At 36.7% G+C, this 18,189-nt stretch overlaps 1 protein-coding gene across 6 annotated transcripts in view; it reads left to right on the top strand.

Moving 5' to 3' along the window:
* The window catches only part of PDLIM5 (PDZ and LIM domain 5), a 219,030-nt gene that overhangs the window by 58,902 nt on the left and 141,939 nt on the right, over positions 1–18,189 (top strand). For all 6 annotated transcript variants that reach the window (XM_028148233.2, XM_028148231.2, XM_028148229.2 and 3 more), the window contains exon 3: positions 17,779–17,930. In XM_028148233.2, the coding sequence (XP_028004034.2) occupies positions 17,779–17,930 (152 nt within the window). The remainder of the gene's footprint in view (positions 1–17,778; positions 17,931–18,189) is intronic.

Raw genomic sequence — 18,189 nt, 5'->3', positions numbered from 1 at the left:
TGGATCCTTCAGTCCACAGGCCGATGCTCTATCCACTGAACCAAACTGACTAGGGCAGCTGTTGGATATTTCTAAAATTATATCCCATATCTCCATAGAACTGATCATCACAAAACAGAGACATGGAAAGATAAATTGGTAGAGTGGCAAGACAGCGTAGATTATTTAGTCAAAACGGCCTGTCCTTTTTCTGAACAGCTGAAAAAGCTCCAGACAGCTGAGTTCACTGACAGGTATACCTAGTTTTAAAAATAACTTTATTTAATGTTAATTCAGTATTTAAATTATTATTGCAGGAGGATTCCTTGACCTCTCTTTAGCCAGTACATTTTGAGTAATATGGGGATTTTTCACCGACTTCTCCCAAAATAATAGCCTATATAATAAAGAGGTAATATGCAAATTGACCCTCACACCCTCACAAGATGGCTGCCTATGACCAGGCCAGCAGGGGGGTTAGTGAGGGCCGACCAAACAATTGAACAAGCAGGCTGCGTAGGGCGACCAGGCCAGCAGGGGGGGGTTTGTGAGGGATGACTAAACGACTGAACAGCAGGCTGTGTGGGGCGACCAGGCCGGTGGGGGGAGGGGGATGTTGGGGGTGACCAAGCCAGCAGGGGGGAGCAGTTGGGGGCGACCAAGCCAGTGGGGGGGGGCAGTTAGGGGCGACCAGGCTGGCAGAGAGGGACAGTTGGGGGTGACCAGGCTGACAGGGGGGGCAGTAAGAGGCGACCAGGCTGGCAGGGGAGGACAGTTGGGGGCAATTAGGCTGGTAGGGGGGGCAGTGAGGGGCGACTAGGCCAGCACGGGGGGCAGTAGGGGGTGACCAGGCCGGCAGGGGTGGACAATTAGGGGTCACCAGGCAGGCAGGCAGGTGAGTGATTAGGAGCCAGCGGTTCAGGATTATTGGAAGGATGTCCGACTGCCGGTTTAGGCCCGATCCCCTGGGCTGAGGGGATCTTCTCTTCCCCCCCACCCCCCAGTGCATGAAATTCGTGCACCGGGCCTCTAGTTGTGTCATAATAGCCTTTTATCATGTAGGAGGAAGATGTTTAGATGGTGCAACTTCTCATTGGGACAAGAATAGCAGTGCTTTTGGCCAGGTCATATGTTAATTTATTTTAGAGATCAGCCACTTGTATCTGTCACTTGACCACCAGAAGTTATTCTTTTGTTACCAATTAAACCACCCAATCTCTGATGTTACCTGAGACTTGCTTCTTTTTTTTTTTTTTTTTAATAATCCTCACTCGAGGATATGCTTTTATTGATTTTAGAGAGAGAGGAAGAGGAGAGGGAGGGAGGGAGAGAGAGAGAGAGAGATGTGAGAGAGAAACATTGATCCATTGCCTCCTGTACGTGCCCCTACCAGGGACCAAACCTGAAATCTAGGTATGTGCCCTGACTGGGAATTGAACCTGTAACCTTTTTTTGGTGTTCAGAATGATGCTACAACCAACTGAGCCACCTGGCCAGGGCAAGGCTTGCTTTTTTATCTATCAAATATGCAAGAAAGGTCATTGGGACATCTAACTCCAGACCACTTGGAGTTTTCCCTCTTTTCTATTCTCACCTTGTTCTGCTGATTTCTTTTGACTCCTAAACTGCAAGTTGTAATATGGGCTGTTAGCATCAACTTATTTAACATGACAGTTTATTATATGCAGAACAATAGGGAAATTGACTGTATTTAGCTCACATAACATCTTTTTATTCCTGTTTGGAGTGATGGCTATTACATCTTTATGGGACAATTTAAATATCCTGTGTAGAGATAATTTACAAAACCCTGAATAATTAGAATTCTATCTGGCCTAGGAGATGATCTATTCTCTTGTTTCTTCTATTTGCCAGTATCATCACAGTTTACCAGAAAGTTATTTTAGTGTTCTCTTTTAAAGCTATGTTTATTATTTATTTTAATAATATGAATCCAGGTACTCTGAACTCTAGCTAGATTGAAACATATAGCGTTTGCTATAGGAAAGCAAAAATATCTGCAATATGATTGAAATGACTATGATGTGTAATGAGAATCAGAGCTTTATGGTTTTGTTACTGTCATGGTGAAAGACCATTTACAGCATGTAACTAAAATTGTGTAATGATATTCTTATGTCTGGTTGTTTACTCACCAATAATTTATTGAATACTTACAATACTTCTCATTTTCAGATTCAGATAAATCCCTGTACAGTACCCATGGCACATGGCTGTCTGCCTTCTGCTTAGACATACCCAGAAATAGTAATCTCATTACTTTGAAAGGAAACCATTCTATTTCTGGAATGTTCTGAATGTTTTCAAGTCCTTAACTGTGCTGAGAAAATCTTTCTTTCTGGAATTTGTACCCATGGATCCTAGTTTCTGCCTATAGGATTATTATATTCCTTTGTCTTCAACTCACAGTTTCTAAATCAGGATCTCTTGTAATAAGTCTCCGTAGTCTATACTTTTGAAAAGTTTCCTGAGAGATTTTGATCAACCAGGTGTATGAATTGCTGCTTTGTAAAACATAATACTTCTAGTCCACTCTTATATTATACACTCAGTCTTTTCAACATCATCCATTTTTACTAAGTAATTCCTGGTCTGATATAGATTCTGGGTCTTTTACTGTTCTGTGGTTGTTCCTCTGGTACTGAATTACACATAATATTCCTGATCTTGTCAAAACATATAGAATACAGTGGGACCCACACTTTTCCTGATGCAGATACAGCTTTTTTTTTTTTTTTTAAATGCAGTCTAAGGCTATATTACTACCTAAAAGTATTAAAAAAAAAAACCCCACCAGTAGACTATTGTACTGTTGACTCATGGAGATAACATAGCCTTCTAAAATGTCCCTGATTTTATTTTTGTGGACTTCGTGTCCAGCCCTCTATTGAATTTGAATTTTTTAAATTTCTTGCTTTTGAGTTCAAATACTGGTTTATAGATTTATCCTTGTATATTTTATGTATCTTCAAGTCAGTAAAAAGCTTTTAAGTCCTTCTTCCACAGCCCAATACACTACTCTCTTTTCTACCCTACTTTTTGGTACCTACAAATTCATATACATACCTTCTAAGTCTATAACATGTTGCTGGAAACAAATATTGAATCAGCTCTAAGAAATGATTTGTAATGATTACAGAGTGATTATTAAGTAAAAATCAAGAAGGGAGATTTCATACATTTAATCAATACCCAAATACAGTTTTAGACTTCAGAGTGAAAAAGGTAAATATAATAATAAATCCATTTCAGTTAGGGCTGGGTCATGTCTGCCAGTTTTCTATTTTTTTTTTTTTATTGCTTTAAGGGAAAAAGTTTTTGGTTTGCAAATCATTTTGGTAAGGCAAAATGCCTAGTGTCCCTTCTTCCTTGTTTCTTCCAAACAAAATATATATAACAAAAGAAAAATAATACTTATTTGAAAAAATCTTTACTAGCTATATAACTCTTTAGAGAATTCTCAGTAAAAAAATTATGTTTTTATTCCATTGGTTTAGTGCCAGAACAATTTTTAGTCCACGACGTGTGCCTGTGGTTAAAGGATCTAGTGCAAGGAGTGTATTTCTTACCTGTTGCAAGGAATGTGTTTCTGAGAGATTAGACATTACATGTGAGCACATTGTTCTCTAGTTTATGGACAGTGGAGCTGGAGAATTCATAGACTAATTAGAAGATTTTTCTCCTGGAGTCAGAGTTTTCTAACTCAAATAATATTGTATACTATTTTTCACCTTGTTTGGAAGTTGAGGAAATGGCTTATAATAATTGGCAGCAGAGAATAATAGCTAAGCTAACAAGGGCTTGCTAGATTTTCTTGTTAATATATTCTTTTTTTTAAATATATTCTTAATGTTTAACTTTTTGAATCGATGTTTGCATACATCAAAATATCAAGGCGAAATGTTAACCTGTGAGATAGAAGAACAAAAATAGCATTTTTTTCTGCTATTTGAACTTTGTCATTTTACATGTAGAAATGGAAGATTTTGTGAAAAGAAAAAGTAGAAAAGTATGTCTAGCATAGTGCTTGGCTTTTAGTGAGTACTCTATAAATGGTAGGTAGTCTTATAAATATTAGTTTAAAAAAAATATATATTGATTTTAGAGAGGAAAAGAGAGGGAGAGAGAGATGGAAACATCAATGATGAGAGGAAATCCTTGATTGGCTGCCTCCTGCATTCCCACACTGGGGATTGAGTCTGAAACCCTGGCATGTGCCCTGACTGGGAGTCGAACCATGACCTCCTGGTTCATAGGATGACACTCAACCACTGAGCCATGCCAGCTGAGCTAAACATTAGTTTTTAATTACACATATTTTTAACAATTAAAAGTATAACCCCCTCCATGCCCCAAATCCCCAGAAGATACGTTATGTGCTGGTGTATATCATGTATTCATTAACCATTTTCTGAAAGACTGGATCTCATGTCAGCTACTCTAACATAATTCAGATACTTCAAGCAAAACTGATCTCTCATCATTCAATAATGATCAGTTATAAACTGATCTGTATTGATAGTTTTTGATTGACATTAGAAAAGCTCTTTATAGATCCTAGATTTACTTCTGCTAGTAAATTTCTTGTTTTCTCTAACAATAGTGGATTTAGTCTTCTCTTTATATGTAAGTGACTCTGGGCTCTTACTCTGATGGGAAGAGGTAGTTTGATTAATCAAAGTGGTAATGTCATGAGTGGAAACAGAGTGAAATGAAACAGCAGACAGTATGCATCAGGCATATTCTACCAGGCAGATCAAAATCTTAGCTCCCTCCGCTGCCTCACTCCCACCCCTGTGCTGACTGGACAATTGGGAGCAGGGACATTGCTTGATATTTCCCTAACTGCCGTCAGCACCCTGCCCCCTGTCATGTCCCTGTTACCCGGAGTTCAGAAGTAACAGGTGTACCAACTGCACCAGAACAAGACTCATTAGTGTTGCTTCAGTCTCTTTTAATTTAAAAAATGAAAAGAAACACCGAAACAATGGCACTGACGTAAGAACATTTCCTTTCCATGTCTAGCTGCCCTTTGTGATTGTGCATTTGCTGTCTGTGGAGGAAGTGAAACACCTAGAATAAATCAGTGTTTTGTAACTAGGGACCAGAATGCTAGAAGTCATCTACTAGACAAAAGCCAACTATGCACTGGTTTATTGGGCTAGAGCAGGGGTGGGGAACCTTTTTTTCTGCTATGTTTCCAGGGGCCATTTAGATATTTATAACATAATTCGTGGGCTATACAAAATTATCAACTTAAAAATTAGTCTTCTATATTTGGTCAAACATTTAATTAACTCAGCCCTAATGCCCTGGCAGGGCCAGACGTTCCCCACACCTGGTTTAGAGTTTAAAGGGACCCTAGAACATTTGATCTAACTTTTTTGTATAGCCGAGCAGAATGAGGCCAGAGATGTAAATGAGTTGCCCAAAGGTCACAGGATTTATTAGTGGTAAAGCTAGAATTACCCTCAGGTTTCTTTTATAATACTAAGAGTTGCAAGGGTATGGATAACAGACACTTTCTTACACAGTTTGCAGAATTATTAATGGCCACAGATATCCCTGTGGCAGTCTAGTGTCATGAATCAAAACTTAATGTGCATACCTTTTAAAAAACAACTCCCAAAGTCAGATAACTGTGCCAAAATAAATATATAATATAATTAATCACGTTATGTTTAACATAAGAGTAAAACAAATTGGAAATGAGTTAAATTACTAAATAATAGCCTATGTATTAAACACCTTTCATTTCCAGTGTGGTAATTCATCAAATATTTATATTTTGTATTATGTTTCAGTCCATATACAATGGACCTAAAGAGAAATATAGTCATTGCCTAGAAGGAGCATCCTTGCTGGTCTAATGGTTATAGTTTGAGATGAAATAAGGACATACGAAATGAATAAGTATCTAGTTTTGTAGTTTGACAGAGTAATTTTATGTCTACTGAATCTGATAATAAACAATTTGATCTTATATTTTGTCTGACTAATTTAAATTTTGTTTTTCCAGTAATTTATCATTATTATAGGTTCCAGAACAATTGATACGTGGCAGAGTCAGGGGGTGGGTGACTTTTCACCACAGATAGTGTCTTCCACCACAGACGGCTTGAGGAACTCCACTTTCTGGAGAGTTGCATGCACATGTGAAAGGTTAAATAGTGTAAAACAGTAGACGAGGGGAAGGGCCAGGCCCATTCTTTTAGGCTTTTCTAAGACTCAGTATCGAAGCTAGTGCCTTACTAGAGTAGGCCAGTGATTTTCAAACTTTTTCATCTCATGGCACACACAAACTAATTATTAAACTGCTGCTGCACAGCAAAAACTATATTTTTTGCCTGTTGACCAAAAATAGGTATAATTTTGATCATACCAGACGGCTTTTATTATGTTGACTGTTGTCATTTTTTTATTTGACAAAGAGGTCAGTGCCCCTGACTTAATAGTCAGGTATTGCATGCTTTAAAAATTCTTGTGGCATACCAGGTGAAAATCTCTACAATAGGCTATTAAGTGTTAATGAATTACACTATGAATATTTTGAAAGTTTCTTTTAAAAGCAAGTAATTTTTTTTAAGCTACACTTATCTCCCACTAACATGTGAAATCATGATTTTGTGCCATTTTGAATAAATATTAATTTTGCTTTGAGTTCTTAAGTTTTCTTGATGTTAATGGATTTTTGTTTGTTTTGGAACATCTTACTCTTGTGGATATTGAAGGGTTTGTGATTTTTTAAAATTTATTTATTTTGCTAGAAGTATGCTGCAATAGTAGTTTAGAAACCACATTTTGAGAAACACTGTTCTAAGGTTTCATTAAATCATTAGTTCTTAATATTTTTTGGTCATAGATGCCTTAGAGAATTTGGGGAAAGCTATGCATACTTATACATAATTTCAAGGAATTCATCTCATCTTTGAACAGAACCAAGTGAACAGGGAGGGTTGAAATATGTGGATTTCAGTGTTAATCTCTTCCCAGGTAAACGAGAGTTCACTAATTCATTTTTAACCATTGTAGCTATCTAATTTTTTTCTTTACCGTTTTCCTTATTATTATAGAGTGAATACATTTCTCTTTCATTAACAAGTTTGCTTGATTTTGAGATGTTTGTAGATGTGCTCTTTTTTTTTTTTTTTTTAAACTAACCGCCATACTTTTTACTTTTTACATTTCTGGTAGAATTATAGTCAAACATTAACTGAAAAGCACATTAAATCTTTGCCTTAAACTCATGGATTTGCTATCAAATGAATGTGTTATGTGGTATCTTAATAGTGAATTACAGTTTAAGAAGGCATGTGTCAATTTTGGTAGGATGGTGGTAGAGAAAAATAAAGATGTTATTTCAAAAAAGAAGGACTCATCTTGGGAAATGCATTTAGACAACTGGGACAAACTCTAAGCAGAAGCCCTGTGTTTAAATTAGGTAGCCCAGTGGGTATATAGGGAAAGAGGCATAATCATTGGCTTACTTCCTTTGGTTTTGTAGGGCACAATGACATGTACTTTGAGGAATTTGCTCCGTTGCTACCATATAAGGTATATGCTCAGACTTTTGGGTAAAACTGACTGCAGTTTGACTCATAAGCCAAAAAATAAGGCCCTTAGTTAAAGTAACCAGTGCTTACATGAGTCAGGATTTTACTCACAGACAGACATCAGTAATCGCTTGTGTTAACTCACCATTTTAACCTACAAAACGCCAAATCATTTTATTTCACAGAAAAGGGTATTAAAATGAATGCAGAGTAGCCTCCAATTTTATTTTATTTATTTTTATCCTTACCCGAGGATATGTTTATTGATTTGAGAGAGAGAGAGAGAGAGAGAGAGAGAAAGAAACTTTGATGTGAGAGAGAAACATCTATCAGTTGCCTTCTGTATGCACCCTGAATGGGGATGTGCCCTGACCTGGAATTGAACCCACAACCTTTTTGGTGTCCAGGACAATGCTCCAACCAACTGAGCCAATGTAGCCGCAAGTTTTTAAGGGGCATGTTCACATTAGACATCCAAGCAAGAGATTGGCATTTTATATATAGTTGAGTAGCTTTTACAGTCAAGGCACCAACATTATATAGCAATAAATAGTTCAAGACAGAACAACTTTAAGAGCTAAATAACATTGTAGGGCTGATTAATAAGCACCAGAATGATAATAAATAAATTGGGATTTGAAAAAAGCCTTAAAGGATATGTTTGAGGGTGGGGTGGGGTGGAAATTCAGCACTTTGCAAATGTTTTTTACTTCTCACTTTAGTGGCAAAAATCTTCACCACTTTTGTTCATTTGTGATATTTGGTAGTGATTGAGTAGCACTCACCATTCAGCAGGAAAGCAAGATCTGTGAGTTCTCTATTTTGGTGTAATACTCCAAGTTCTTGTGTGTGTTTTTTGGGGGGTGGGTGTGTGCAAAAAGTCACACTCATGGTTTTCTGGGAAGTATGTGGGAGATAAACCCCTAGAGACTCTCAACCATAGGCTTATATGTTTGGATTCAAATTTTTATTCTTAAGTAGGTAGTGCAAAATAACATTCTAAAGCAAAGTTAAAGATTGACCATTAATCAGGTGTTTTTTAAAATAAGATTTTTTCTCAGTGCTTCCTCTGTCTCAAGAAAATTCTGTTGGTCAGAGTGGTATAATTTTATTAGTATATTTCTCCAAATTTTAGTAACATCACTGTTAGAAAAACAATAGCCTTTATTTTCCCATGGTTTAGTTCCCATGGTTTTCGGACATGGGAAATTTCTGTTAGTGTTTCCTTCTGTAGATGTCATATTTATATATTCTTTTTTCACATTTACTAAGTCTGATAGCATTCCTGACATGCCCATGTTGTTAGGGTCATACATTTCCAAGCAGTCCATATTTGTTGAAAACATGCAGAAGGTTGAAAACTTGTACACTGGTAGTGGCTCATTTTATAGGTATTTGTCTCCTACTTGCTACCCATAGTATGTGATCAGATAAGTACTAAAGTCAATTTCTTTTCAACCAGCATAGATCATTCTTAGTGAATACCTAACTATTAAAATGGTATTATCTACATTATAAAATGATCTCTGTAATATACTTGGGCATGTTTATCTTCAATAAATCATTTCTATTGCTGATACCTACTTTTTGAAGTTTGTAACTGCTGGCTCATTTCCAAGGGAGGGAAAATAGGAGGTTTGGGGTGTATATTGAGAATTTCCTATGATTTGGAAGGATACATTTCATTAGAGAATTCTAAAACAGTGTTGGAGTTGCTGCTATAGCTAAACATTTTGCCTTTTGAAAAAGCTTAGGGCGATATAGCAGCTGTTTTAAATAGTTATTTTAAAGAGAAATATTAGGCAGTTTGAGTTATTTAAAATAATACCTGCCACATTGGGTTCTTTTAAAAATGAAACTCCATAGTGCTTTCATTGATTTTATTGTTTGTTTTGCTGAGTTCAGTGATTGGTTTGTTTACGTGATGTGTTGTCAAGAGGTAATAGTTACAGGAGGGGTTAACCTAGTAGATATATATCTAACTCCTTACGAATCCCAAATAGCATACTTCTTTGAAGATAAGGTACATTTTTTATTTAGTACAATTTTTAGATCTTTGTCTAAGTGGGATGCTATCTTGAGGTACTAATATTTTCTTTTCCGAGCAGTTTTATAAGTATGCAGTGCTACTTTTCTCTTTTATTAAAAAGTCTTAAGAAGAGCCCTAGCCGGGTAGCTCAGTTGTTTGGAGCATCGTCCAGATATGCCAAGATTGCGGGTTTGATCCCCAGTCAGGCCACATACAAGAATCCACCAATGAATGCATAAATAAGTAGAACAACAAATAGATCTCTCTCTCTCTCTCTCCTCTCTCAAATCAATAAATAAAAACTAAAAAAAATAAATTTAATGGAATGCTGCTAGAACCACACATTTGTATACAGGCTAAGCATTCGGGGAAAGTTTAATTATAATTTTATTTAAGTACAATAAAGTTACTGACGTGTTTAATGATACACATAAGTATTACTGTGAGTTAATTAGTTCTAAATTAAAGTTATTAATTATGGTCATTTAGATTATTTTAGTTATTCAAATCAAAATGCAACATCTTCTGTAATGAGTTATTGTTTTTTTTTGTTTGTTTGTTTTATATATTTTATTGATTTTTCACAGAGAGGAAGAGAGAGGGATAGAGAGTTAGAAACATCGATGATAGAGAAACATCGATCAGCTGCCTCTTGCACACCCCCTACTGGGGATGTGCCCGCAACCAAGGTACATGCCCTTGACCGGAATCGAACCCGGGACCTTGCAGTCCGCAGGCCGACGCTCTATCCACTGAGCCAAACCGGTTTCGGCCGAGTTATTGTTTTGATGTTCTGTTCAATTTAAATATTATTTGTGTATATGCACACGGATGGATAACACACCTAGAGATAAGGCCAGAATCTAGCTTACCAAGCCTGGGATACCTCCTGACCCTTTCTGCCCTCATGATCTTATTCCCTGTTCCACTTCCTCCCTATACCAGTATACTCCTATGTTCCCCTTGTTGTATGTTCTCTTGTTTCTTTCCTTCCTGTCCTTCCCTGACCCCCAAATTCAAGTCTCTTCATGAACATCACCTTATTGATTCTTATCCTTTGGCTCTTAGTACAATGTCAACACCTAAATCCTGGGAAGTGGTGATATGAGGTCACCATTCTTTGGGAATTGAGTTTGGAAAATTCAGACTTGGATAGTGGTAGACAGGGAAGGAGGACACAGTCAGCTGGTTTCCTAATTCTGTGGCATATTGAACTCTATTGCCGAGTGAGGGGAAGGTTTAGGCTTAGAGAGTTAGAGAGAAGAGAATGAAGAGGAATATTTGCTCTTCCTTTAAGGAGAGAAGGGAAAAGCCAGAAGGTCTGACTGGTCCATTTGAAAAACTGTCTTCCTGTCCCTTAGGTCCTTGAAGCAGGTGTCCAGCCTGTGTGAATTGACATTCTATAATTAACTAGAGGCCCAGTGCATGAATTTGTGCACTGGTGGGGTCTGGCCGCCTGCCCCAATGGGGGCCGATTGGGGCTGGGCCAGCAGGGGTATGGAGGGCCGACCGGGGGCGGGGTTGGCCGGGGGGAGGGGTCATGGGAGGTTGGGGGGTCCAATTGGGGCCCCGATCAGGGCAATTGACCGCCGCGGTGAGCATCATAGCGACTGGTCATTCTGGTCATTCTGTCGTTCCGGTCACTTGGCTTATCTATCTATCTATCTATCTATCTATCTATCTATCTATCTATCTGGTCACTTGGCATATCTATCTATCTATCTATCTATCTATCTATCTATCTATCTATCTATCTATCTAGATAGATATATAGATATAGATCAGGGGTCCTCAAACTTTTTATTTTTATTTATTTTATTTTTTTATTTTTTATTTTTTAAATATATTTTATTGATTTTTCACAGAGAGAAAGGGAGAGGGATAGAGAGCTAGAAACATTGATGAGAGAGATACATCGACCAGCTGCCTCCTGCACACCCCCCACCGGGGATGTGCCCGCAACCAATGTACATGCCCTTGACCGGAATCGAACCTGGGACCTTTCAGTCCGCAGACCGACGCTCTAGCCACTGAGCCAAACCGGTTTCGGCGGTCCTCAAACTTTTTAAACAGGGGGCCAGTTCACTGTCCCTCAGACCGTTGGAGGGCCGGATTATTGTTTAAAAAAAACTATGAACAAATTCCTATGCACACTGCACATATCTTATTTTGAAGTAAAAAAACAAAACAGCAAAAACACCTGCATGTGGCCCGCGGGTCGTAGTTTGAGGACGCCTGATAGATAATAATAATAAAACAGTTCCTGTGCATTGTATGATATGTGCTGTGCTGGTATTTTATTTAATCTGCTCAACAGTACTTCGAGGCAGATGGGATTATAGTCCCCATTTTCAAGGAGAGATAGCTGAAGTTTAGGCCTATTAAATTCATGTCACACAGTTAATAGGCAGAGCATGAATATGAACTCATGTTTGCCTAACTTCAAAGCCTCTGCTCAGCACTGTGTTTTTACTTGCTATGTGGATGTAGGCCAGTCATTTAATCTCTTTGAAGCTCCCTTTTCCCGTCCTGTAAAAATTTTGATAGCGGTATAAAGAATGATAAAGGGCCTCCAAAGTCCCTGACGTACTGTTGGTGCTCGGTAAATAGTCCAGTTTACTTTCTCGTGGTCATTTCTTTCTCGGGGCAGAAAAAGACTATGTGAGAGGAGTCCCCCCACACCCCCTTCTAAAATAACCGAAGAAAATTTATCTTGGGGCATTTTCTAGTTAGAGTAAAGTGGGAGAAGCCTAAGTCTGTGATGTATTTTTTCCCTTATATTCTTCCCTGCACCCCGTCTCACCCCCCCACACAGAGTCTACCCATCTGCATCAATAAACAGAAGCTCAGCAGTAGTTCCAACATGTATGCTTGCAACTTAAAGTGAGACCACAAAGCAATGCTTTTAAAGAGGCATACAGCTCTAGTTAAGTTTATGGAAAATTGGACAGCAGCACTGAAAAATGCATTTAAAGATCAAAAGAGAAGCATTTGCTTCTGATTAGTTTGATTTATACTGGGCTTGACCCAGGAGCTTCCCACAACTGTTTCCTTCCTACAAATTGTGCATTTATGAAATACACACCCCCTTATGGCTGTCATATAACATGTATAAGATTTACTGATGACAGGAACTTGTTACTGCTTCAAACAAATGCAAGCTATTTAGACTTGTACAAACAAAGGAAAAATGAATTATGCAAATAATGAGTGACCTTGTCATTTTTCCTTAGCTGCTCACAACTCATAATAATGCTGCATAATCCCCAATTAAGGGGGGGGGATTTATCTTTGTAATGAGTGCATAGCTTGGGGAAGTGGTTCTGAGGATAAGTGAAGCTCAGGAGTATTCAAGGATATGCGACCTATACAAGTCTTAAATTTGTCTCTAGGCATTGGTGCTTTCCCACTATACCAGTGATGGCGAACCTATGACACGTGTGTCAGCACTGACACGCGTAGCCATTTCTGATGACACGCGGCCGCTGAGGCGGCCGCATGCCCAGGATGAAACATTTGCTGCTCCTGAGGATGAAACATTTGCGAAATAATGTTTTTTCCTCAAAGTGACACACTACCCGAGTTATGCTCAGTTTTTTTGGTGAAGTTTGACACACCACGCTCAAAAGGTTGCCCATCACTGCACTATACATACAGCATTAGTTCAGGCTCTTCATGATCCTTGGTTTAAATCATGTGATACAAAGCCTGAGTATTGAATAATAAAGATAGTTCGAGATTAAGAAAAGAAGTTAATGTAAAAAAGCCAAGGTAATATTACTAAGTTAAAAAAACTGTAGACAAAAATGAGTTTGACAGTTTAAATAATAATGAAAGATGACACAGATGGTGATGGGTATTTGTTTCCATGTCTGATAATTTATTGAGAAAGGGTTGAGATGAAATATAATTAAGCTCTTTCTAATACTTGTTCAATAAAATTACCAAGGGGGATGTGATATCACTTTGGAGGTCCTAGGAAAAATACATTACTAACTATCCAAACTGGATTTACTTTGTCCTATTGGAAATGTGGTTTGATTTTTTACCTTAAGTCAGTTCAGCCTAATTAATTGAAGATGATCATTTTCAGATTAGAATATATTTTGGCTCTTTGGTGAATTAAGTATCCTTCTAGAATTTAGTATATTAAACTGATGTACTGATTTATTGATTTCTCCTTTATTACGGTTTAATCAGATATTTTCTAATATCTGCAGTAATCAAGGTTCTTGGAGAAAAGCAACTTATTTTAAAGCATGATTCCTGACCTTCTGGTGCTTGTTTCGAAATTAGAAACCCGTGGTGACAGATTATAGATGGCATGTATTTCAGGCTACGGTTTTATTCTGCATTGTAGGAAGAAGATATTTGGAGATTTTTTTACCCTTATTTTAACATGATTGTAGTCCCAGTGTGAAATAGTAATAGGGCCACCAGTATGAAATGTGATGATGGAGGAGAGGGGAGGAATACAGAGCTTCTTGCAATAGGCTGTAGGCAAGATCAAGGTGACAGATGATCATGGTGTGGACTGGCACGGGAGGGGAATGGAAGGATATACAGAATTCAGTAGCTTCCCTAGATGTGGTACTTGGAAGAGGCAGAATTCATAGGAGTTATAGGATTTCTGTGCTCTACTATCTGCAAATAAGACAGTGGCAGATTAAAAGCAACCCTAAAAAGGTAACTTTGAGAAGTTGGTTTTGAACATCTTGAGGTCATAGGATCTTAGAATCGAGCGAGGCAACTAGAACAAAGGGGTAAGAAAAGTTTTATCTAGTAATGACACTAGATTTGATAATTTTCTTTCTACATTGTTCATTGTCTTTATATTATTACAGGACGGAGTATTTAAATTGCTCTTGTTGGGTACATTTAGAAAAATGTTCCATAGGTTTCAATGTTTCTATATTAAGGCTACTTTATATTAAAAATGGTCATGTAATTTAGCTATGTTCTGTTTTTTATTTTTATTATTTTTATGCTTGCCTTTCTTGGCTAAAATAAAATCTAGGATAAATTATATTTATACTTTTTCTTTTCAGTATTCAGTTTTAATTCATTTGTTGATTTTAATAGGGAATAGATGTTCCTTTGTACTGTCATCAAAGTCTTTCAAATTTGACTCCTATTTGGGGATTAGATCTATACACCTTTGTGCATGCAGAGAGCTGACAAATAGGTAAACTCGTAAAACTGGAAGGGACCCTAGGAGGGCCTTTGAGCCCATCTAGTACAGCACCCATGTTTCTCAGATTAGTAATCTGAGGTCAAGAGAATAGTAATAATGCCAACATTTATTGAGTTGTAATCTCACATAGTCATTATAATAATCCTATGAATAAGTCCAATAGAAAACTATTGACTTCAGGAACTATTTTAGTTCCGTACATAAGAGAAGAGCAATTATTATTTCTGTGTTAAATTAAAATCATATATTTGTTAGATTTTACATAATTTTAAGATATTTAAATTAATAAAAAGAAATGCTAATTATTAAATGATGGGCCACATCTATTATTTAATATACAGCCATGCGCTGCTTAACGACTGGCATCCGTTCTAAAAAATGCTTTGTTAGGTGATTTCATTGGTGGGGAGAATACCATAGAGTGCACAAACCCATATGATATAGTCTACTACACACCTAGGCTCTATGGTATAACCCATTGTGTCAAACTCAAAGGCTAAGACGGGCCAAATAAACAAGGTGTAAGTTTATGTGGGCTGCAAAAAAAAACAAAACCTTCAATTTTCATAGAAACGTAGGTTTATTTCCATAGAGACATGTTGAATACAAAGGGCTGAAATAAATGAGTAATTATTAACATAAAATAATAGAACATTTTAATAAAAATTAATATTTTTTTCTTGAACATTAACTTACCAGACACTGAATAACTGCACAAATTAATAAGCATAGTGCAAATAAACCTATTTTTCTTGTTCTCCAAAAGCGAAATATTTCTTGTTGCGCACACCAAACAAATCAGTACAAGACTAATGACATGGCACTTGGCTGCTAAAATATTTGCTGCTAGTATTAGTGGAGAGAAATGGTGCACCTTCGCGTAAAGCACGTAAGGGAAATGAATGCAACATGATTATAGTAATCAGTCATTAGCGAACATTGAGTTTGACATGCTTGCTTTACAGCATGTTACTGTACAAAACAACACAAGGTTAAGTTAAATCAAGCACAAAAGAAAGATACATCAGTCAAGACACTGGTAAATATGAGATATATGAAGCAGCTACCAGCCTAACATGGCATAATATTTTACAACAAACTTTTTTAATAAATACAAAGAATAGAATCTAATAATAAAAAAAGTGTAGTATAGTAAATACATAAACCAGTAACATAGTTATTTATTATGATTATCAAGTATTATGTACAGTACATAATTGTATGTGCTGTACTTTTATAAGACTGGCTGCACAGTAGGTTTGTTTTCACCATCATCACCACCAACACATGAATAATGGTTGGGCTACAGTGTTACTATAGCAATGATGTTACTAGGTGGTAAGAACTTTATAGTTTCATTATAATCTTTCTAGAGGCCTGGTGCACGAAATTCGTGCATTGGGGGGGAGTTCCCTCAACCCGGCCTGCACCCTCTCCAATTTGGGATCCCTCTTGTAATCCGGGACCGCTGGCTCATAACCATTTACCTGCCTGCCTGCCTCATTGCCCCTAACTGCCCTCCCCTGCCAGCCTGGTCACCCCTATCTGCCCTCCCCTGCTGGCCTGGTCACCTCTAACCATCTCTGCTTCAGCCCCCGCCACCATGGCTATGTCTGGAAGGATGTCCGGAAGGATGTCCGGAAGACGTCCGGTCTAATTAGCATATTACCCTTTTATTAGTATAGATAGGACCACTACTGTATAAAAGTTGTTGTTGTTGACAGAAATATCCTTATGCAGTGCATGACTGTAGTAAAACCATATCACTTAATGTACTTGTTAATTTAAAAGACTTTTTCCTAAATCCAAAATAGACATGCACATATTCCTTTTATATTTTAAAAATACTGCTGATAAACTATTTTTAAAAATATATAATAAAGTTCTATCTTAATTATTTTATTCTTGATCCTGTGATCCTGAAATCCAATTCATTTAATTTTCATTAAATTTCAAAACTACTTTGACAGCCATACAATATAATAAAAGTGTGTATATGTATACATCATACACACACACAAACACATATATATATATGTGTATGTATGTATATATATATATATATATATATATATATAAAATATAGTTGGTAAGTTGTATATGAGTTAAATTTTGATCTGTTTTGTTAGTCTGGAAATTTTATTTCTTTAGTGCCAACATTTCATTAATTTTTCTTGACCTTCAAATATCTGGGCAGCTGAAATGAATTGTTTTTTTTTTCTATTAGTACAAAGAGGAAAATAAAATCACTATACCATGTATATGAAAGAATGTTTCATTTAAAAGGTTTGAAATATTTCTTATATCTGTTAGATTTTACATATCCTTGCTCAAATAGATATTTTTTTCTAGTAGAAAATTTTACAGAAAAAGGCAGAAAGATTGGAGATTAAAGACTGTGGTACACAAAAAAAGTCTGATAGTCTCAGACACACTTGTTTCCTTCTCCGCCTAAGTGCCTGGAGCAGGAAACACATCACTAGAAAAGATAATTTGGGCCTGTGATCTAAAAGAATTCAACTCCCCCAACACTGGATGTGAATTGGACTCAACAGGAAAGATTATTCAGTAGATCTTCCATTTGTATTACTTTTTGTGCTCAAACAAAAATGCAGCTGTCTAAAGAATTTTAAAATTACTTTTAAAAGCTAATATTAAATACCTTATTAAGCTTACAGTAGTTTTCTTTTGTTAATATGTAGTTTCCTTCACTACTTCTCTTCCTCATTTGTAACAATCACACTCTACTGTTACGCAATAAAGAAATGGAGAAATTATCAGGGAACCTTTCTCATAAAATGATTTTAGTTTTATAGAGCAGATAAAAATTTAAGAACATAAACATGAATGTTACTTAATTTTTAACTTTACCTGTTAAGATAATTTTTACTTTGTCTAATAGTATATTTATATATATTTCTTTTGATGTAAGCAAAAGTATAATTTTCATCTGTTCATTATTTATTTCTTAATTAAATTTTAATTAAATTTATATATTACAGTTAAAAGATGGTGGCAAAGCATCTCAGGCAAATGTGAGAATAGGCGACGTGCTTCTTAGCATTGATGGAATAAGTGCCCATGGGATGACTCACCTTGAAGCCCAGAACAAGATTAAGGGTTGTACAGGCTCTTTGAATATGACTCTGCAAAGGTAAGTTGCTTTTTGTTTGGCTCTGAGACAGAAAGCAACTCAGGAATGTGTGTTCGTGTATCTGATTCATAGTGTTAACTAAAAAGCACTTTTTACTAGCCTTTTTTCAGTTAAATAAGAAATATGATGGCTCTTAAATTGAGTTATCGAGCAGTATAAGAATTGGTAAAAGCTTTGGATTATTTCTCCATAAGAAGGCATGTATTCTTATACTGACAAAAATTGTGTGTATAGCTCAGTAAGTTTAAGAATTCCTGAC

The sequence above is a fragment of the Eptesicus fuscus genome, chromosome 2, assembly GCF_027574615.1.
Source record: "Eptesicus fuscus isolate TK198812 chromosome 2, DD_ASM_mEF_20220401, whole genome shotgun sequence".
Classification (NCBI taxonomy): domain Eukaryota; kingdom Metazoa; phylum Chordata; class Mammalia; order Chiroptera; family Vespertilionidae; genus Eptesicus; species Eptesicus fuscus.
This window is presented reverse-complemented; position numbering and strand designations above follow the sequence as displayed.